Source organism: Heptranchias perlo, chromosome 23 (genome assembly GCF_035084215.1).
Source record: "Heptranchias perlo isolate sHepPer1 chromosome 23, sHepPer1.hap1, whole genome shotgun sequence".
Taxonomy (NCBI): domain Eukaryota; kingdom Metazoa; phylum Chordata; class Chondrichthyes; order Hexanchiformes; family Hexanchidae; genus Heptranchias; species Heptranchias perlo.
Window position 1 is genome coordinate 2,240,399 of NC_090347.1, and position 22,340 is coordinate 2,262,738.

The window sequence follows — 22,340 nt, forward strand, 5'->3', positions numbered from 1 at the left end:
TGGTAGATCGAATCGGGCCAGGACCTACTCCGTTAATGGTAGGGCGTTGGGGAGAGTTATAGAACTAAGAGATCTAGGAGTACAGGTTCATAGCTCCTTGAAAGTGGAGTCACAGGTGGATAGGGTGGTGAAGAAGGCATTCAGCGTGCTTAGTTTCATTGGTCAGAACATTGAATACAGGAGTTGGGATGTCTTGTTGAAGTTGTACAAGACATTAGTAAGGCCACACTTGGAATACTGTGTACAGTTCTGGTCACCCTATTATAGAAAGGATATTGTTAAACTAGAAAGAGTGCAGAAAAGATTTACTAGGATGCTACCGGGACTTGATGGTTTGACTTATAGGGAGAGGTTGGATAGACTGAGACTTTTTTCCCTGGAGAGTAGGAGGTTTAGGGGTGATCTTATAGAAGTCTATAAAATAATGAGGGGCATAGATAAGGTAGATGGTCAAAATCTTTTCCCAAAGGTAGGGGAGTCTATAACGAGGGGGCATAGATTTAAGGTGAGAGGGGAGAGATACAAAAGGGTCCAGAGGGGCAATTTTTTCACTCAAAGGGTGGTGAGTGTCTGGAACGAGCTGCCAGAGGCAGTAGTAGAGGCGGGTACAATTTTGTCTTTTAAAAAGTATTTGGACAGTTACATGGGTAAGATGGGTATAGAGGGATATGGACCAAGTGCAGGCAATTGGGACTAGCTTAGTGGTATAAACTGATGTGGAGATGCCGGTACATTTACCTGAGGAAGGAGGAAGCCTCCGAAAGCTTGTGAATTTAAAATAAAATTGCTGGACTATAACTTGGTGTTGTAAAATTGTTTACAATGGTATAAACTGGGCGACGTGGACATGTTGGGCCGAAGGGCCTGTTTCCATGTTGTAAACGTCTATGATTCTAGAAAAAGTTTGAACAGATAATTTGAATTAAGCAGCTTCAAATTAAATGCTGGAATATTTTTGTTGTATTTTTATATTGGCTTTCAAAATGTTCTTTAGTAAGAGTAGCCTTCTCTTTCAATAATTGAGTTTCCCAAATAACTGATCTGTCCTGGACTCCTTGGACTCTGGTCATTCCATCCTGTTTGGAATTGCTAATAAACAATGTCTAATGACTCAGTTCCTGCGTGAAGTCTGCCCCATGACATTATTCTATTTGAAGAAAAGCTCCAGAATGCAAACAAGTTATATTTAACTGTACAGCAATTCTAGCCCCAAGCACAAATTATACAGCATCTCATGCACACAGCTGTAACAAGCTTTACAGTGGACACAAATTTTTAAAAAAAGGAAAAATTGCAAATTCTGGAAATCTGCAGATTATGGGGAGATATGATAGAAGTGTTTAAAACGATGAAAGGATAGGAAAGAATGGATAGAAGCAGACCATTTCCAGTAGTTGCGGGTCTAGAACAAGGGGCCAGAGATACAAATTTGCTCGTATGGAGGGTAAACGCCGACATGGACTGGTTGGGATAAAAAGGCCATTTCCATATTGCAACTTCTACATATTTCTATGTATGAAATAAACACAGAAAATGTTGGAAATACACAGCAGGTCAGTCAGCATCTGTAAAGAAAAATGTCAGGTAAACATTTTGGGTATAATCTTTCAACAGTTCTGATGAAAAGATTCTCACCTGAAGGTTATTCTATCATTTCTCTTTCCCGATGCTGACTGATCTGCTGTATATTTTCAGCATTTTCTGTTTTTATTTCCAAATGGAAGCGACAGGGAAGAGATTTTGTCAAAAAATAAGTATTACATCCATTACACATATCTCAGCAGAAATAAATGTAAGTGATCTAAATAAAATGAGCATTGACTGTAACAATGAGAAGCAAGAAACAACTGGGAAATGCACACCACAATTAAATTGTGAAAGTACAGCAAATAAGGAAAGCAATTATTACTAGATTCCCCTTCTGCTTATTTTTTAAAATCACACGTGTTATCACTACAAACTTCATGAACATTCCAGCGCTGTGAACAGTACGTATTAGAAAAAAGCTTCTTGGGTCAGCAACTGTACATTTCCCACATGAGATGGCCATTGTTTGCCCCTGGGGCATCATACATCTATTGTTTATTACTGGCCTTCTTCACTAACCCAATCAATCACTCAGCTCATGCAGATCACAGGTTTTTTTAAACTAACAGGCATGGGGAGAGGAAAGGAAGACAGTCTTGTTCTATACATCTTACACAAAATCACGTAACCAGAGAATGGTTCACTCAGTATTGTGGGTTTTGTACGTGCACAAAGCATAAAATGGATTCAGGTCCACAACATGTAACTAAAGCTGCTCTTATACTGGCACCATATTTATTTGGATTGGATGAGTCTGGTACCCGTGAGCCAACTCCTACTGTTTTCAGTATTACATCTGGCTGCTTTATCCCAGTAATGGACTCGCAGGCCTACAAAAACAGAAACGTTAGAAACACTCACATCAGGAAACATCTGTTGAGAGAATATGGGTCGATGTTTCAGGTACGGAACCCTTTCTCAGAACAGAGGGAGATAGATTTAGCAGTAAAGACACTGCATCCAAAATAGTACCAAAATAAAAAGCTGGTCCAACCACTGATGATTTCAAAGAACTAAATGAATGAGATAAGAAAATAAAAGGACAATATGTTGGGATAACAAGAGAGTTGGAAATTGGCCTAGCAAATTGTTTATATCTATATTGTTTTATGTAACTGGAAAAAAAAAAAATGTACATCAAGGTCCCAGTCCGAGGTAAGGAAGCAGTGCAAGAGGGTCAAAACCTTCTTGCTAGTTAACACAGAGGATGCTTGGAATGGAGATGACATTACTACACCATTATGACATTAATATTAGGAGGTCCAGGCGACATCAAACTCCTGGCAAAATTTCTAAATATTAGCAGATCTTGAGATTTAATTATTGCTTCCCAAGTAGGTTACACTTAACAGATTTTTTTCAAATTGATAATGTAACCAGTTGTATCACTGGCTGCTGCACAATACATAGATGTGAAGTGATGGAGTTAATTGCCCAGTAAGATAGGAGCAAATATTGTCTCATGATTAAAGGATTTAAGGTTATTCTTCACAGTACATTAGCTCAAAATTACATGTTCAGTGTTTATTGTAGTCTGACACATTCAGAGACTATGGAATTCATAAATGGTTTCTAATAGACAAGTGCAAGGGCATCAGAGTGCAATGAGAATTTTATATAAAATTAGTTTCTTCTCTCCACCCCAATTATTATTTTCTCCCCTCTTCAGTCCTCCTATCCCAATATACTTCAATGATGCTATGAACAGAACCACAAGGAATCTCTGAGATTACCCAACAATACACGGAGGAAAAACCCTACACAATTGCAGCTATTTCTCTTCCAGTGACTGCCTAAGAGAGAGTGGGATTTGCAAAGTGGGGAAGTCATATACGGATGCAACCAGTAATGGTCAGCACGTTGGCGTTTCACCACACCTGTCACAATACTCAAGTTTACCCCTTTCAAAAAAATTGTTAAAAACGACACTAGCGCAACTTAAGAACTTTATCTTTGCAGTTTAACAGCATGTGTGCAATTTGAAGACTGGTAACACATTTACATGGAGTTACCCTTTGTCTAAGCTAGCTACAGATTGGTTACGTGCAGTTATTCATCATCCCAAATATATTAATCCAACCGGAGCAGCAGTTTTCATAGCTGAAGTCGAGCCTGTCTTATAATATTAGATGGGGGCATATGAGGGTTTACTTACTCAAGCAACGGATTAACTAACAATCTAGTATCAGATATCATACTGTATCTTTTTTATTATAAAGAACACAAAATAATAGTACACCAAGCATATTTAATATAGTTAGGAAGAAGGAGTCACTTCTAATATAATAAGCTGCAATGTTCTGCAATACTTATAATTCACCTCTAATTTCTCCACTGCCATCAGCACTTCAACCCAGTGCTGTACCAGGTATAATCCAAACCCGGAAGGACAACAACTATTGTAATGCTGGGCTGCTTCACAATTCAAGTGGATACGGTACAAAAGTACAATACCTTAGTGACTATGGTACTGGATTAAGAACCCAGAGCTTGTGCGTTCAAATAACACCATGCAAATTGCAAACTGAATTCAATAAATCAAGTAATCTGTGGGCTAGTAACAGAAAAATAATCATGAATGTTTCTGGATTGTCCGAGAAATGTTCTGCAGGGAGAGACTGCCACCCCTACCCAGTCCCTCACCATGCCCTAGCATGCCACCCCATTGTAAACAACTGCTATAAAGTTCATTAATGAGAAAAATGGATGACCCAGGCACCATATTAGTTTTAAGACTATGGTAAACTCAGCCCAATCAATCCTGCAGAGCCTTCCTCATTAACATCTGTCCCACAGACTAGTTAAGCAACAGCCTAACATAGCTGAAGGTAATGTATCCAAGTTTGGTGATGATACAAAGCTAGGTGGGAAAGTAAGCTGTGAGGAGGACACAGAGTCTGCAAAGGGACATAGGCAGGTTAAGTGAGTGGGCAAGAGTGTGGCAGATGGAGAATAGCGTGGGGAAGTGTGAGGTTATTCACTTTGATAGGAAGAATAGAAAAAGAGAATATTTTTTCAAATGGTGCGAAACTATTAAATGTTGGTGTTCAGAGAGACCTGGGTGTCCTCATACAAGAAACACAGAAAGTTAGTTTGCAGGTACAGTAAGCAATTAGGAAGGCAAACGGAATGTTGCCCTTTACTGTAAGGGGGTTGGAGTACAAGAGTAAGGAAGTCTTGCTACAATTGTACAGGGCGTTGGTGAGACCACACCTGGAGTACTGTGCACAGCTTTGGTCTCCTTATCTAAGGAAGGATATACTTGCTTTGGAGGCGGTGCAACGAAGGTTCACTAGATTGATTCCTGGGATGAGAAGGTTGTACTATGAGGAGAGATTGAGTAAAATGGGCCTATATTCTCTGAAGTTTAGAAGAATGAGAGGTGATCTCATTGAAACATATAAAATTCTGAGGGGGCTTGACAGGGTAGATGCTAAGAGGTTGTTTTCCCCTGGCTGGAGAGTCTCGAACTGGGGGCATTGTCTCAGGATAAGGGGTCGGCCACTTAAGACTGAGATGAGGAGGAATTTCTTCACTCAGAGGGTGATGAATCTTTAGAATTCTCTACCCCAGAGGGCTGTAGATGCTGACTTGTTGAGTATATTCAAGGCAGAGATGGATGGATTTTTGGGGAATCAAGGGATATGGGGATCGGGTGGGAAAGTGGAGTTGAGATCGAAGATCATCCATGACCTTATTGAATGGCGGAGCAGGCTTGAGGGGCCGTATAGCCTACTGCTGCTCCTAATTCTTACATACTCAGAGAATCATATCTATCAGCCAACGTCCCAGATTCCTCCTACCAGAGGTGGAGGCACAGTGGTATAGTCGGTGACTCCAAACACCATGAAACCTCCTTACATTTCATTAATCATTACCTACTGCTCCTCCCTACTCAACTGACTAATCAGTACTCCTCTATGTTGAGCATCAGTGCGAGGGAGCTTTGAAGAAAGGTGGGAGATTTCAATGCCCATCAAGAGTCGCTCAGTAGTACCACCAATGACTGACCTGGTACAGTTCTGAAGAACACAGCTGCCACATAGAGCCCATGTCAGGTGGTGAGGGAACCAACACGAAGAAGTAACCTATTTAACCTCGTCCTCACCAACCTACCCGACGTATGCACCTCTGTCCATGATAGTATTGGTAGAAAAGATCACCGCGCAGTCCTTGTAAAGAGAACTTCTGATCGCCATTGTGAGAACATCCTCTACCTTGTAACATGGTACAAACTAAGGACAGATCTAGAAATCGATGAGTCACTGTGGGCCATCAACAGCAGCAGAAATGTATACCTCCAAAATCTGCAACCTCATGCCCGGCACATCCCTCACTCTTTAATCACCATCAAGCTAGATTTAACGTTTTGGTCTCCATACTTAAGAAAAGACATACTTGCTCTCGAGGCAGTACAAAGAAGGTGCACTCGGTTAATCCCGGGGATGAGGGGGCGGACATATGAGGAGAGGTTGAGTAGATTGGGACTCTACGCATTGGAGTTCAGAAGAATGAGAGGCGATCTTATTGAAACATAAAAGATTGTGAAGGGGCTTGATCGGGTGGATGCGGTAGGGATGTTCCCAAGGATGGGTGAAACTAGAACGAGGGGGCATAATCTTAGAATAAGGGGCTGCTCTTTCAAAACTGAGTTGAGGAGAAACTTCTTCACTCAGAGGGTAGTAGGTCTGTGGAATTTGCTGCCCCAGGAAGCTGTGGAAGCGACATCATTGAATAAATTTAAAACAGAAATAGACAGTTTCCTAGAAGTAAAGGGAATTAGGGGTTACGGGGAGCGGGCAGGAAATTGGACATGAATTTAGATTTGAGGTTAGGATCAGATCAGCCATGATCTTATTGAATGGCAGAGCAGGCTCGAGGGGCCGATTGGCCTACTCCTGCTCCTATTTCTTATGTTCTTATGTGACGTGGAGTGCAGAAAGACATGCCAAGAGCATTAGGAACACCTTAGAAAGGGGTGTCAATCCAGTGAAATTGCCACACAGGGCTAACGGCATGTTAAACACTAAAAACAGCATGTTATAGACAGAGCCACGCAGTCCCAAACCAACGATCAGAGCAAAGTATAGCCCTACCACAACCTGTCGAGAATGTGGTGGACAATCAGGCAACAGGAGGCGGAGGAGGAAAATATTTCATCGACATTCCCATCCTTAACCATAGTGGACCCCGACAAATGAGTCCAAGATACAATGCTGAAGTGTTTGCAAGTGTCGAGTGGGTGATCCTACTCAACTTCCTCCCGAGGTCCCCACCAGTGTCCAGCCATTTTGTTTCGCTTCACATGACATAATGGCCCAGAATTTGCTGTAACCAGTGAACGAACGGTGCCCGCTGTTAGTTAGACTTACCCTTGCCCATTTAATTGCCATGATATTTTGCGCCGCAGGTTGCTGGAAGTGGGAAGTGGCGCAGTGCCCTCTACAGGGCATCTGGGATCTGAATGAACAGGGCAAGCAACTGTCTATCTCCTTAACCAATCAGACTGAAGGATTGTGAAATTAACAGCACAAGGATTGAGGAAGAAGTTAAGTTAGAATGGTGAATTCAATGTCAAATCAGGTACAGAAAGAGAAACAAAGAGAGGGAAAGAACAATTGGATTAAGAGAGAGAAAAAAGGCAGAAAGAAAACGTTTTCAAAAAATTTTAATTTTAATTTTAAAAAAAATCTCCAACAATTAAATCCTGAAGAAATGAGGCCTCTCACATGAAGTAGTTAATTTTCAGTGCCAGAGAGGCTGACTGGCAGTAATTAATACTTATCACATCGTTAAAAGGGTACTTAGACTGAAATGGACAAGTCCTGACGTTCTGTGGTGAGTTTAGTTCGTATCTGCCGTGCAAATACAGGAACTTCATGCAGTTCAATGTATTTGAATGGTGAGGCAGACAGCAAGATCCCATTTTTGCAAAGATAATGGCAAAGCGGTGCATCTCTGACAGCAACTTCTGGATTTCCGCGTTTAACTGCGCATGTGCGCTCATGTGAAGTTGCAATGGATATACGCATAAGTGAGTGCCATTAGCTTCACCATAATTTTGATCGCAAATTTTGGGCCATTAAGTAGATGACTGCACTGGAAACAGTAAGGCCTCTCAGCACTGACAACACCCCAAGTGTTGCACTGAAGACTTATGGACCAGAGCTAACCACTTTCCCAGCCAAGCCGTTCCAGTAAAGCCAAGGCACTGGCATCTGTCTGACAATGGACTACCCAGGTATGTCCTATCCACATAGAACAGGACAAACCTAACTTGACCAATTACCACCTTATCAGCCTCCTCTTAATCATTGATAAAGTGATGGAAGGAGTCACAGCACCATCAAGCAACACCTATATGGCAACAATCTGCTCACCACTTGGCTCCAGGCATCAAAGCCTTGATCCAGACTTAGATGCAAGAGCTGAATGCCGGAGGAGAGGAGAGAGTAGCTGACTTCCAGAGATGGGATGACAAGTGCCAGGTAATAACCATCTTGAACACGAGAAACCCAACCATTTCCACTTAACCTTCAATGGCACCACCATGGCCAAATCTCCCACCAACAACATATGGGGGGTGGCCACTCACCAGAAACTTGACTGGACCAGCCACATCAACCTTATCGCTGTTACTACACTAACACGGGGTCAATATGGAATTCCCTACCTAACACCATTGTGAGAGCATCACCACCAGTGACTGCAGCAGAGACAACTGAGGATGGGTAATAAATGCGACTTTGCCAATGTCGCTTACATCCAGAGAAGAAATTCTTTTGCTATCCATTACATATTTATGGAATCATTGATACCGATGTATGCAATACTGGGAGTCCAAAATAGATTGGAGATATGCATTTGGCACTGAAGCTTATCATCTGTTCCTGCACTATTTTTAATGGGATGTGTGCATATAAGTACAAGCCCCTTCCACAACTTAATCACCGAGGAATAAAAACGCTCCAATTTCAACAATTATAGAAAACACGATCTCCAGTTTCTTCATTAAGAGCAATTTCACCCCTTAGAGTCACACCAAGCACCCAGGTGAGGTGAAGCATGGGCTAGAGTTAGGTTCTGTAGTTAAGTTCCCGCAGCAATATGCTGCAAGCCCAACCTCAGAATAGTGCTACTGCACCAATGTAAATTTTAAAAAGTTAACTGGAGGTAAATATCTGCACTAGCATATACATACTGAGCTGTGTTCCAAGTATTCAGTTTAATAATACTTATCTACCAGTTCATTAGGATCTTTATGCATCTTTCATTCCAAAAGCCAAAGAAGGCTACAAAAAATAACAAAAAACTGAAAACAAAAGGCAGCTCACTGTTTTAAAAAGGGATCATACACTTCAACACCAATTTTATGAAGCAGATGTACTCAAAGGGGTAAGAAACCAGTATGTTTTGGATTGGCAGTTGAAATGGAGGAGACAGAAGAGGGCATGGAGGAATCCTGCAAAAACAACTTGAAAAATTACTGAAGAAATAGCTGGAAATATCTGAAGAAATGTACTTGCTATTCAAGACATTGGCCCCTGGAGTTAGCAACTTCAAACCATGCAACATTTAATCATAAGTTAGAAATGAAGAGACATTTTGAAGGGAGCACATATGTGGTATTTGCTATTAGCACAGGGAGTCACAATGATTAGTGCACAGAGATATTTTCCTTTTCCAAGTCGAATCAAATCCTTGCAATAGAAGATTATGTGGCTGAATGTACAGACTCAAACAAACAGCAAAAACACTTTCTGAACATCTGAGTCCGTGGTTAATGAAAAAAATAGGCTCAGTGCATTTCAAGGATGCAGCACAGTTAAGGGGCTATGTATGACATTGGCTGCAAGAGCCAGCTATTATTGTATAAATAAACTTTCATTTGCTGTTCCACTTTGGGTCTTCCATTGCCATAGCACCTAATCCACTCATAGCTGGAAACCATAACAGGAAGGGAGCAAGGCAAATGGGCATGTTCCATGTCTCATGTACATTACAATAGTTTCTGGTTATATTTCAAGTTAAAAATGGGGGGGGGGGGATGTAGTTCACACTCGTTTGTTTACAGAATGGATGGCTACATCAACACTAACCAAAACAAACCAATTACAAATCTAAAACCTCTAGATCTGAAATTAAAAGGGAAAATGCTGCAACAGACTGTTGGGTGATTATCCAGGGGCAGCCCGCCCCACCACCAACGCAGTACTGTGTTCTGACGAAAGATCTTCACCCAACCGTCAACACGCTCACCCGTCCCCATCCCTATAAACACAGCACACCCCGAACTGCTGTTGAATTGCTCGTTCTATTGCAGTTTAGTGGGCGTGCTTGCCAGTTAAAGCCAAAGACAAAGTCAATTCTGCCACCTTCCAAGAACAAGGAGTTTAAGGGTAGCCTGAAAAGTGGTACGGGCCACTTTATATAGGGAAGACAGAGGCACTGGAGTAGTTGCAAAAAAAGATTTACAGAACTCAGAGGTTATAACGATCAGGAAAGAATGAACAGGCTGGGGCCCTATTCTCTCGAAAAGGCTGAGGGGTGACCTAATAGAGGTCTTTAAAATAATGACTGGTTCGATAGGGTAGACGTAGAGAAAATGTTGCCGCTTGTCCAAAACTAGCGGCCATCAATATAAGATAATCATCAATAAATCCAATAAGGAATTTAGGAGAAACTTATTTACCCAGAGAATGGTTAGAGCTTGAAACTCACTACCACATGGAGTGATTGAGGCAAATAGCATTGATGCATTTAAGGAGAAGCTTGATAAACGCATGAGGAAGAAAGGAATAGAAGGATATGCTGACAGGGTTTGATGAGGTAGGGTGGAGGAAGCTCACGTGGAGCATAAACACCAGTGTAGACCAGTTGGGCCAAATGGCCTGATTCTGTGCTATAAATTCTATGTAGAAACACCTCTTAATATGAAGAACCTATGTAATGGATGTAACTGGGCTTAAGTGTATTGGAGCATCTACATGCTGTGCCAGAATGCAAGTTCACATCAATAATTCCTCATCCAGTAAGTTTCTAACCTGAACTGCTGTGTCAAAGCAAATCAGAAGCCTGATACTACCTCAGGGCAGGAGGGGATTATTTGAAATTGAGAGGCAAGTTACTGCAGTCTGCTTTCACCACTTTTTTGGCAGTTGCTCAAGACTGCACTAGCAAAGGCCGAGAAGCCATTGGAGATTATGTGGTGTTTGCATTAAAATAGTTCTAAACAAAACCAGGTGCCAAAGATGAGCTGCGCAGGAGAATCAATAAGAGGATGGAGTGGTGAACTGTGTCAAAGGTGGGGAGAGGTTGATGAAGATATGGAGAAATACCCAACCACGATTATATATTTTTTTATTCGTTCATGGGATGTGAGTGTCACTGGCGAGGCCGGCATTTATTGCCCATCCCTAATTGCCCTCGAGAAGGTGGTGGTGAGCCGCCTTCTTGAACCGCTGCAGTCCTTGTGATGAAGGTTCTCCCACAGTGCTGTTAGGAAGGGAGTTCTACAATTTTGACCCATAGGCACATAGGATGTTATTTAGGACTGACGAATGCGGTCGCAGTGCCTTGGATGGATGCAAACCAGTCTGGAAGGCCTTGAATAAGGAATGGAGAGATGTGACAATAAAACAATACATTCTAGGAGCTGAGCGAAAGGGACGGTTGGAAATAGGGTGATAGTTGGAGAGCTTGGAAGGTTTAAGGAACAGTTTTTTGAGAAGGGTAATAATTGTAGACTTGAAGAAGCTAAGGATAGTGCCTAAGGAAAGCCAGGTTGACACGGTCAGAAAAATGAGGCAGAGAAGGTGAAGCTAATGGTCAGGAGTTGAGGGAGGGTACAAATAGTACAAAAAAACAATATTTGATTTCCAGCATGCAGTATAAACAGAAAATGCTGCAAACACTGCAATTCAAGCACAGCATCTGTGGAGAGAAGTAACAGGCTCACCTGACGAAGGAGGTAAGCTCCGAAAGCTTGTGATTTTCAAATAAAACTGTTGGACTATAACCTGGTGTTGTAAGATTCCTTACATTTGTCCACCCCAGTCCATCACCGGCATCTCCACATCATGGTCAATATTTCAGGCATTGATGATTGGAGCTTGTGTAAGGTGGAGCTCGGGGGGGGGGGGGGGGGGGTTGGAGAAATTAAGAATGGAGGTAACAAAAACGTAGATACGTATTTCAAAGATAGTGGAGGTGAGCAAGGTCGGAGGCAGGCAATACTGCAGAGGTAGAAGTAAGTGGTCTTGGTGATGGAAAGGATATGAGGTTTGAAGCTCAGCTCAAGGTTGAACATAACACAGAGGTTGTGCACCATTTGATTCCTCTTAAGTGAGCAGCAAGAGAGAGGGAGAATGGAGTTGGGGTAAGGATACAGAGCTTTTGGCAGAATACATATATCTTAGCACCTAGGCCTGCCAGGCCAACTGCTAGACAGCTTGGCTCAGCTGGTAGTAATCTTACCTCTGGGTCAGAAGGTTATGGGTTTATGCTCCATACCATGTGAGCTCAATCCAGGCTGACACCTCAGTATAGTGGTGAAGGAGTGGTGCATTGCCAGAGGTGTCATCCTTTGAACAATTAAACTGAAGTCTGCTTAATCTGCTCTTTCAGGACATTCTTAAAGATCCCATGGCACAATGTGAACATCGGAACAGGAGGAGGCCATTCAGCCCCTCGCGTCTGCTTCACCATTCCATTAGATCACGGCTGATCTGTAACTCAACTCAGTTTACCGCCTTTGATCCATATCCTTTGATACTCTTGCCCAACAAAAATCTACCAATCCCAGTCTTGAAAATTTCAATTCACCCAGCATCAACAGCCTTTGGGGGAAGAGAATTCCATATATCCACTACCCTTTTTGTGTCTAAAAGTGCTTCCTGGTTTCACTCCACATTCACCTGAGGAAGGAGGAAGCCTCCGAAAGCTTGTGGATTTTAAAATAAAATTGTTGGACTATAACTTGGTGTTGTAAAATTGTTTACAATTGTCACTCCTAAATGGCCTTGTTCTAAATTTAAGATTATGCCCCTTTGTTCTGGATTCCCACACCAGAGGAAAAAGCTTCTCTGTATCTAAAAGAAAGAATTTGCATTTATATAGCACCTTTCACAACCTCAGGATGTTCCAAAGCGCTTTACAGCCAATGAAGTACTTCTGATGTGTAGTCATTGTTGTAATGCAAGAAACGTGGCATCCAATTTTCGCACAGCAAAGTCCCACAAACAGCAATATGATAATGACCAGATAATCTGTTTTTTTAAAAAAAGATATAAAAACAGAAAATGTTGGAAAAGCTCAGTAAGTGCTGCAGTAAGAACTAGTGTTAACGTTTCAGGTCAAAGACCTTCCGTCAGAACTTACCAGCATCTGCAGTATTTTGCTTTTTCTTTTTTAAACTGATGGTTGTGGGACAATGCGCTTATCGAATCCTTTTATTATTTTAAACACCGCAATTAGATCACACCTCAACCTTCTAAACTCAAGGGAACACAAGCCAAGTTTATGCAACCTGTCCTCATAATTTAACCCTTTAAGCCCTTGTATCATTTTGGTAAATCTGAAATGTATCTCTAATATATCTTTCCTGAGGTGCAGTGTACGGAACTGAACCTAATACTCCAGATAGGGTATGACGAAGACTCTAAAACTGAAGAATAACTTCCTTTCCTTTGTATTCCAACCCTCTTGAGATAAAGGCCAACATTCTATTAGCCTTTTAATTACTTTTGTACCTATGCATGAGCTTAGTGATTTGTGTGCCTGCACACCCAAATCCATTGCTCCTCCACAGTTTCTAGTCTTTCGCCATTAAGAAAATATTCTGACTTGTCTTTCGTGAATCCAAAGTTGATTACCTCACACTCCTCCATATTGAACTCCATCTGCCACAGTTGTGCCCACTCACACAATCATTTAAACAGAAAGTCCTCCCGATATCCTAGCCAATATGCCTTCTTCAACAAATACCGACAAAAGAAAATCCCAGATAGCTAGTTGTAAATCTGATGGCTGAGCAGTATGGCTGCCACATTTTGTCACTGCACTTCAAAAAGTAATTGTGTGAAGCATGGAGACATTTTGACTACAAGGTTCTATATAAATACAAGTATTTGTTTACAAGTGGAAATATAAGTGTGGTTTGCAAAAGTCATGGCAAATGACAACATATCTTATAATAGGACTGGAAGAGGTTTGGTTCCAGTGGATCCAATAATTCTCTACCCTCAGTGACTCCTATTTGCTTCCCAGTGGCATTTAAATAGTGACTTCCACCAAAATTTCCAGGCAAGAACAAGTTGAACTTATTAGACTGAATATTTCACACAAGGTACAGTGGCCATCTATAACTTCCTATATGTTTTTAAGTGCCTCAAACCCTTTTCCGTTACTGTGGGAATGAACTGAAGCCTCTGCCTTTTGAAATTTAAATACACTTATTGCATGTACAATTGTAATAATTAAAACAGACCACTAAAGAACCAGTGAGGGTGCTGCCTCGGAGGAAGCAAATAAGAACATAGCAAAAAGCCACGGTAGGCTACAGGGTGAGTGAGTTTTGGAGAACATTTACAGTGCTTCTATCTTGCACCACAAAATTAGTTGTAAAATATTTCCTCCTGTATATACCCAGATTAACTTTCCACTTTTGAAGTAAAACATCCACTAGCAAAAATCAGAGGAACATTCATGTCTGTTTATGGTTTATCCTTCACTGCTCATTAATACTGAGCACATTGCACACGACAGTCATGTTAAACCTTTACAAATCAATGGTTAGGCCTCAACTGGCACCACAACTTTAGGAAGGATGTCAAGGCCTTGGAGAGAGTGCAGAGATTGTTTACCAGGATGATACCAGGGATGAAGGACTTCAGTTATGTGGAGAGATGGGAGAAGCTGGGATTGTTCTCCTTAGAGCAGAGAAGGTTAAGGGGAGACCTGGTAGAGGTATTCAAAATTATGAGGGGTTTTGATAGTTTCTCCCTACTTGCTCTGTTTCCTCTGGCAAGTGGGTCAGAAACCAGAGGTTAAAATAATTCGCAAAAGAACTAGGGGGGAAATTTTTTCACAGAGGGTTGTTAAGATCTGGAACACACTACTTTAAAGGGCGGTGGAATCAGATTCCATAGGAACTTTCAAAAGGAAATTGGACATGTACTCAAATAGGACTAATTTGCAGGGTTATGGGGAAAAAGCTGGGGTGTGAAACTAAATTGAACAGCTCTTTCAAAGAGCCGGCACAGGCACAATGGGCCGAATGGACTCCTTCTGTGCTGTAAGATTCTATGATTCTATAATCCCAGTGTCTCCTCCTTTTTATATCTGTCTATCTATCCCAAGTCCAACAATATCACAAGATGTAAGCAAAGGTCCAGACGCATATCGAGTAGCAAGTCTCCTGGAGGCCACAGATGGGAGAAAGTGGGCCACAAATTACCCCCAGGCTACATTATGAACATCACTGGTTTAAATTACACTGTTCAAGTTCACAGTTGGTTAATGAGACTTGCTAATGCCCCTTTCTAACTAACTCTCGATAAAATGAATTTAACATACATCCTAAAGATTAACCCAGATGGACACATCTAAACTGCAATTTTAATCTTCAACTCTCCTATTGGCAATAGTTGTAGCTCGCAAACAGGGCAGTTCTAAGTTGCGACTCTTCTCATACAATGTATGTTTACGCATGAATGATTGACACGCTGGCAGTCCTAATCCTTCACATGTTAACTCTTTAGGTGTATTTTGGGGCCATGGTGTTTAATAGTTATATTATTCATCAGTTAACAACATCCAAACCAACCATAAAACACCAAAATTAGCAGCTCTTACACCTTCAACTTATCCAATAATTGCACATGTACTGGATATTACACTTCAGCAAGAGGGAATACAGTTCAGAAATGCAAGTCTTTCAATCGCAACATGGAACAATTACATCCATTTGCATTTGCAAAATGGGTTCCTGAGCACAGGAACAAGAGTAATTTGTATGCCTCAAGGCGACAGTAGGTCAAGGAAGCCAGTTAAACTTCCCGATTGACTGCTTTAAATTAACATGTAGCAGGCTATTAAAACCTTTTATACTGCCTTACACTTTATTTTAAATATTTAAAAAATTCTCGTACCTTCATTTACCCAAAGCACAGTATTTGAACATGATGAAAAGTATTCCAATAATGAAGCAAAGTTATGCAGTTTATTTAGTTAATCAAGGAACTTAAAATTATACATAAAAGAAAATTACTCATTTACAAACTACTGTAATACTTATTTCAAGGTACTGTGGAAATGCACACAACTAAAACCTTCACTAACTAGAAAATAAATTGCTGGTTACTGTACATTACTACTAACTTACAGGCTAGTTTATGTACTGTTGCCAACAGAAAAGTAATAAAAAGTGCATTTATTACTAAATAGCAGAACTAGCCTACTACCTTCACAGACAAGCCCTGTACCATTAATCATTGAATGCCGAGCACAACGCCACCATTCACGGCATATAGATCTTCAGAAACAAGAAGCTTTTTCATTCAGATACAACAATAAAACGATCAAAATCCTTAATACTTTCAAAAAATACATTCTGTACTCAAAACGATAATGTTTAAAAACAACTCAATGACATAATAAAATCCTGCAAAGTAGAACGTGTATTCTTATTCACAACGCATTTACACAAAAAGCATTTTAACAAGCTGCTAAGTAAGAGGCAATGGGGGAGGGGAAGAGAAGAAAGGTATATAGATATACTGTAGACACATAATATAAATATGGAAGATACCAATGACTCACGTAAGAGATAGGCCACAGGTCTGGTCAGTACCTGATTTTCCTTGGAAGATTCTGTGTCAGTGCTGGAAGGCCCGTTGAAATGGAATAGTGCACAAGCAGCAGAACAGACAGCGACACCAGGATAGCTGAATTAATGACCACCGCCCCGCCAACAAAGCCAAACACAAACAGAAGCATGCAACCAGGACTCATGGCTCTGTGCTGGCATGGTTGTGCTCAGAGACCAGAACACTGTGGGGAAGGTTACACAGGGGTTGAGGGTGTATCCTTGGGACTGAAAAATCTGTCACTCAACCACGGCCACAAAAGCGGCTACACTAAACAATGCCATCAGCACACCCGACGAGCTACATTCTGCAGCAGCTCACACAGAATGACATCATCCTGCTAATGTCTAAAAACCATGGAGCTGATCACCTCAGCATCACTGCTGCAGCACTAGCAACCAAAGCTTCATTATCCATCCCCGCCTCAGCTGCTCTGCTTATTGGCTGCAAAAACCCACTGCTCACATAATACATGCACATAAAAGGAACCCTCATTATTCAGCACAAATAGCCAGATTGGACTCTTACGTATAATACCCAGTAGTAAAAACTTAGAGGTTTAAAATAATTTTTTAAATAGAAAAGCTGTTTTACCAACAATTTTACATCTATTAAATCAGTGCTCTCAGCATAATTATTTTAATTCCAGCCCATTACCCAGCTACAGCTCTATTATACAATGCACTTGTCTGACATCAGCCAAAATATTGTTCACTGCTCTGTAGTGAGACAAATGGGTCACTGATCACATGTTCCAGAAACACATCGATATTTCTATTCTGCTAGCAAGGAGATAACACAAGCGAGAATGCTTACCTAACTCTGCTGTGCACGCCAGGTTCCAGTGGATCTGCCCCGAGCAACTGCTGAAGTTTGGTTCGTTCTAAGTGCTCCATGTAATTGTGGATCATCTGCGACGAAGACGGAAGAGGAAAAATGTCAGGTTTATCGACGTTTTATTATTTCAAGAATGGATGTTTTATTAGGAACCTAAAGCCAATTAGTTCTGCAAATAATATATGCTCCTACTTTTCATATCTGTAGGTTTTGTACTTTGAATCACTTAGATTGCATAATCCTTTATGAAGTTCTGTTTCTTCAAAAAAAACTTGTGATTTTTTTTGGGGAGGGGGGGTGCAAAATCCCACTGCATTTCCAGTGGGAAAAAGCTGAGGAACTGTCACCGTGGTCCCTTTTTTAAAAAAAAAGTCAACTGGTTAAAAGAAATGAAGATTTGTTTAGTTTGAACAGTGTGCTGATATCCTGCCAATGGTTTAGAGGTATTAGAGCCTAGTGGTACAAAGGAATGACACCAACACAGTTATAACAGCCCCACCTTCATTTTCTGATCAACTGGTATTAACTCAGCTCTCTTATACCATCACAATTGAGTGCATCTAATGAGTACCCCAACATCATCAGGATTCACCAACTAAATGATGCTTCCACCACACACGGCAGACCAATGCTTCAAGTTAAATGATAATTCTTCATAATATTTCTAAAGTGGATCAGGAAGGAAAAACTCCCTCTTCATTGAGCACAGCACCAAAAGCCCAAATTTACAACCAAAATCCTTACGTGTCAAATCTATTCTCAAAACACCTTCCTGGTCGAAATCCTCATTTACATCTGTAAAGACAACTGTTACAGAGCAGATATGCTGGATGATGTCAGACTGGGGGAACTCACTCGGTGCTGCCATTTTCCCTACTCCACCCACCAGAGATTAGCTAATCCGCAGAAACTTGAAAAAACACTAAAGCTGTGTCGTGATCAGTCCCTATAAGGCTAGCAATGAGAATGGTGCTCTGCAACATGTTCACTGAAGGGAATATTCCTAGCTGATGTCATCCCCTGAATCATTATATTTGGAACTGACTGGCTGAAGTTGATGTTCATACATAATAGAGGGTGTCACCCTGGTTGATCCTGCAGCTTTCCCCTCCACTATTTGGTGGGCCTGATGGAGGCAGACGAGCATTCTGCTGCTTTCCATTTCAAAAGGACATTTTTTGTAACAATGCCAAATGATAAGAAAACCAATTATACCCAACAAATTCTGCAGCAGCATAATGTTTGGATTTAAAGGCAAACTGTTTATATCAAGTTATATTTGACAAATTTAATAGTTTCTGAAAGCGATAACTGAAGGATAAACTGAATGCAGTGGATGGGTATGTGGATTTTCAGAAGGCATTTAATAAGCTGTGTCATAGGAAGCTTGTTATAAAAATTCAGGCATAAGACGAAATGGAGCAAGTTAGTTGATGGAGAGAAAATAAAACTTTTAGGGTTAATGGGTGTTATTCAGACTGAAGAAAGTTTGGACGTGTATACATTTCTTCTCAGTTGATACAGATGATTCGAACTTGGGCAGAGGGAGCACAGTATCCAATGTACAGGGCTTGGCAAATAGCTTAGGAAAACTATAAAAGAATTCAGATGGATGGACGGGTAGCGAACAAATTTAATGCTTACAAACATGCAGCAAGATATTTTGGAAGGAAAAACAAGGAATGGGAGTATACAGTCAATGAAAAGAAAGACCACGGGATTCAAATACTGTACATAATTCCCTGAAAGTACATGCGCAGTTAGGCAAAGCCATAAAAAAGGCCGTAACATTTTGGGTTTTATAAACAGAGTATTAGGGTAAAGAAGTAATGATAAATCTGTACAAGGCAATATTTAGATCACAGCTGAAGTAATGTGTACTGTGTTGAATACGCCATTACAGAAACAACTTTAAAACCATAGAAACCGTACAGTATAGACTCAGCAGTGAGATACCATGGATGGGAAACTATAGCTGTGAGGAAAGACTGGAGCAGAGAAGGTTAAGGGGAGATTTAATAGAGGTTTTTAAAATTAAGGATTTTAATAGAATGAATAGGGACAGAGTACATCCTCTGGCTGGGAAGTCATCAACTTAAAAATATTTGAAGCAGGGGAGGATACAGGGCTACGGGGAGACAGCAGGATAGTGAGATTAGTTTTGCACTGCGCCAAAGAGCAAACACAGGCACGATGGACCGAAAAGCCTCCTTTGGTGCTATAAACTTCTGTGGCAAACTTTTGCTTTACACAAAGCAAGGTAAGTAAATCAATGCACCATATTGCATTTAATGAACTATGCAGATTAGTAAGATTCCTGTGTTCTATTGCTGATCTGTGATGAGCTACTTAATTTAAGTTTGGCCATTGGTGAGGGCTCTACAATTGTCCTCAGTGCTCCTGGGTTCACGAGGGAACAGAAAACTACAGAGCTCCAGGTCTGATCACTATTCAGTGACCTCTGCTGGAAGCTACCAGCCTATAGCCTATAGATATTGGGTGATGACAGGATCAGTTGCGAAGATCCCGTGGTTAAATAGCCTGCAGATACTCAACGTCGAAGTTCACATGTGGAGGAATGCCACCTGGCTGAGGTACCAGGGGACAGCTGGCACCTGTAGAACTATACCCCAGCAAGAGTTACCACCTCCAGAAGAGGAAATGAATCCCCTCTTTTAAACATGATTTGATTGAGTTAAGAATGACACAGGATTCTTGCAGTTTGCCTCTCATCGGAAAAAAGAGCCAAGAAATGTTTTGAAGGATAGGGGGGGAGCAAGGGACAGATGGAAAAGAGAGAAAGCTTGTATGCCTGGAATGGAGAAGTAGATGGTGATGGCTCTGGACAAAAAAAAATTCAAATAAAAAGATAAACAATCTTTCTCTCTATGCCCTTTGAAATAGATGTCCTCCCCCCCAAAAAAAAACCATGGACAGCTGCTTGCAGGCCTACACACAGCCTCAATGCTCACCGCCCAGCATACAGCTAGACAGCTTGACACTGTCCTGTCTCTGCCTGGCAGAAGTGGGGGCTTAGCAGGCCAATAAAAAAAAACACTCTGTCGTTATAAAGGCTTCCAACAGACTGTCCTTATAAAGGCAGCTTGTTCTTTTCTAATGGTTCGAGGGCAGTTGGTACCAGTATGCCCGGAAATGGTGGGAGCCGTTGGTCCGCCTCTCGAGAATGTTAAAAAAGAGAAAACCGCCACAGGGCTTCAGAGGTGTTTCAACAACTATTTACGTTGGGAATTTAGCTGCAGCTCAACTCATTCAGGTTGCTCAGCTTATTTTTCCTCAGTGCATTGCGGCTCCAGTTGAATTCAAAGATTCATTGTTTTTAAAGAGTTTTGAGAATTCTTTTATTCATTTTCAGGCTAAAGATTTGAACACGGTAGTGTACTATTTAGATGATTTGAAAAGCTGCACTGTTTATCAAGCATGCAGGATTGCTCATTTCCCACAGCAATGTTTGTAGAGCTATGTGGTTATTTATTACTGACTTGACAATTTTATGGGCCTTCACCTCACACAAACTGGTCAATCGATCACTTTCTGCAGACTGATTAGTCTATTAGATGACACTTATCTATCAGAACTCAAATCTTTGAGGGAGAGGCCAATAGATTTGTAATGGTTATAGGTATTTGAATCATGAGTTATCATTAAGCCTTCTTTTTTTGGCCAATTCCACCCTCCTCCTACCACCCACTTCTTAAGGCACAGAGTTTTGCTGGAGTATAGTTCCTGTCCAAGTGGCCACTCTTTATGTGTGAGCCTCAACAGTGGATGCTTGCAGGGAACCCAATCCTGTCCTCACCTGACTGGGGTCACAGGATAGCGATCAGGAAACCACGTCTCATTGATTTTCTATTTCTTAGCCAAGGCTAATGTATCCAAGTTTGCTGACGATACAAAGTTAGGTGGGAAAGTAAGCTGTGAGGAGGACACAAAGAGTCTGCAAAGGAATATAGACAGGTTAAGTGAGTAGGCAAGAAGGTGGCAGATGGAGTATAATGTGGGGAAATGTGAGATTATTCACTTTGATAGGAAGAATAGAAAAACAGAATATTTTTTCAATAATGAGAAACTATTAAATGTTAGTGTTCAGAGAGATTTGGGTGTCCTCATACAAGAAACAGTAAGTTAACACGCAGGTACAGCAAGCAATTAGGAAAGCAAATGGCATGTTGGTTTTTATTGCAAAGGGGTTGGAGTACAAGAGTAAGGAGGTCTTATTACAATTATACAGGGTTTTGATGAGACCACAACTGGAGTGCTGTGTACAGTTTTGGTCTCCTTATCTAAGGAAGGATATACTTGCCTTAGAGGCGGTGCAACGAAGGTTCACTAGATTAATTCCTGGGATGAGAGGGTTGTCCTGTGAGGAGAGATCGAGTAGAATGGGCCTATATTCTCTGGAGTTTAGAAGAATGAGAGGTGATCTCATTGAAACATATAAGATTCTAAGAGGGCTTGACAGGGTAGATGCTGCGAGAATGTTATCCCTGGTTGGAGAGTCTAGAACTAGGGGACGTACTCTCACGATAAAGGGTCGGCCATTTAAGACTGAGATGAGGAGAAATTTCTTTGCTCAGAGGGTTGTGAATCTTTGGAATTCTCTACCCCAGTGGACTGTGGATGCTGAGTCATTGAGTATATTCAAGGCTGAGATCAATAGCCTTGGAGCCTCTAGGAGAATCAAGGGATATGGGAATTGGGCAGGAAAGTGGAGTTGAGGTCAAAGATCAGTCATGATCCTATTGAATGGAGGAGCAAGCTTGAGGGGCCGTATGGTCTACTCCTGCTTCTGTTTATGTTCTTAAGGCACTGAAGTCAAATGTAGACCCTTGCTAGGATCAGCTAACTCATACAGATTACGAATTGAACCCGACTGATCTGTACAGTTCATTTAAACAATGGCTTTACCAAAGGAGCTACCAGGGGCATGTGAAAAACAATTACTTTCCAAAAAAGAAATTCTAGAAGTATTCAGAGAATTTCACTGGCCAGGGTATGAATCAGGAACTAGGAGAATCTATTTACCTTACA

The 22,340-nt window shown here is 41.2% G+C and overlaps 1 protein-coding gene across 4 annotated transcripts in view; it reads right to left on the reverse strand.

Annotated features, from left to right (window-relative positions):
- The window catches only part of LOC137341002 (C-Jun-amino-terminal kinase-interacting protein 4-like), a 216,932-nt gene that overhangs the window by 96,081 nt on the left and 98,511 nt on the right, over nt 1-22,340 (reverse strand). For all 4 annotated transcript variants that reach the window (XM_068003814.1, XM_068003815.1, XM_068003813.1 and 1 more), the window contains one exon: nt 17,271-17,365. In XM_068003814.1, coding sequence (XP_067859915.1) covers nt 17,271-17,365 — 95 coding nt within the window. The remainder of the gene's footprint in view (nt 1-17,270; nt 17,366-22,340) is intronic.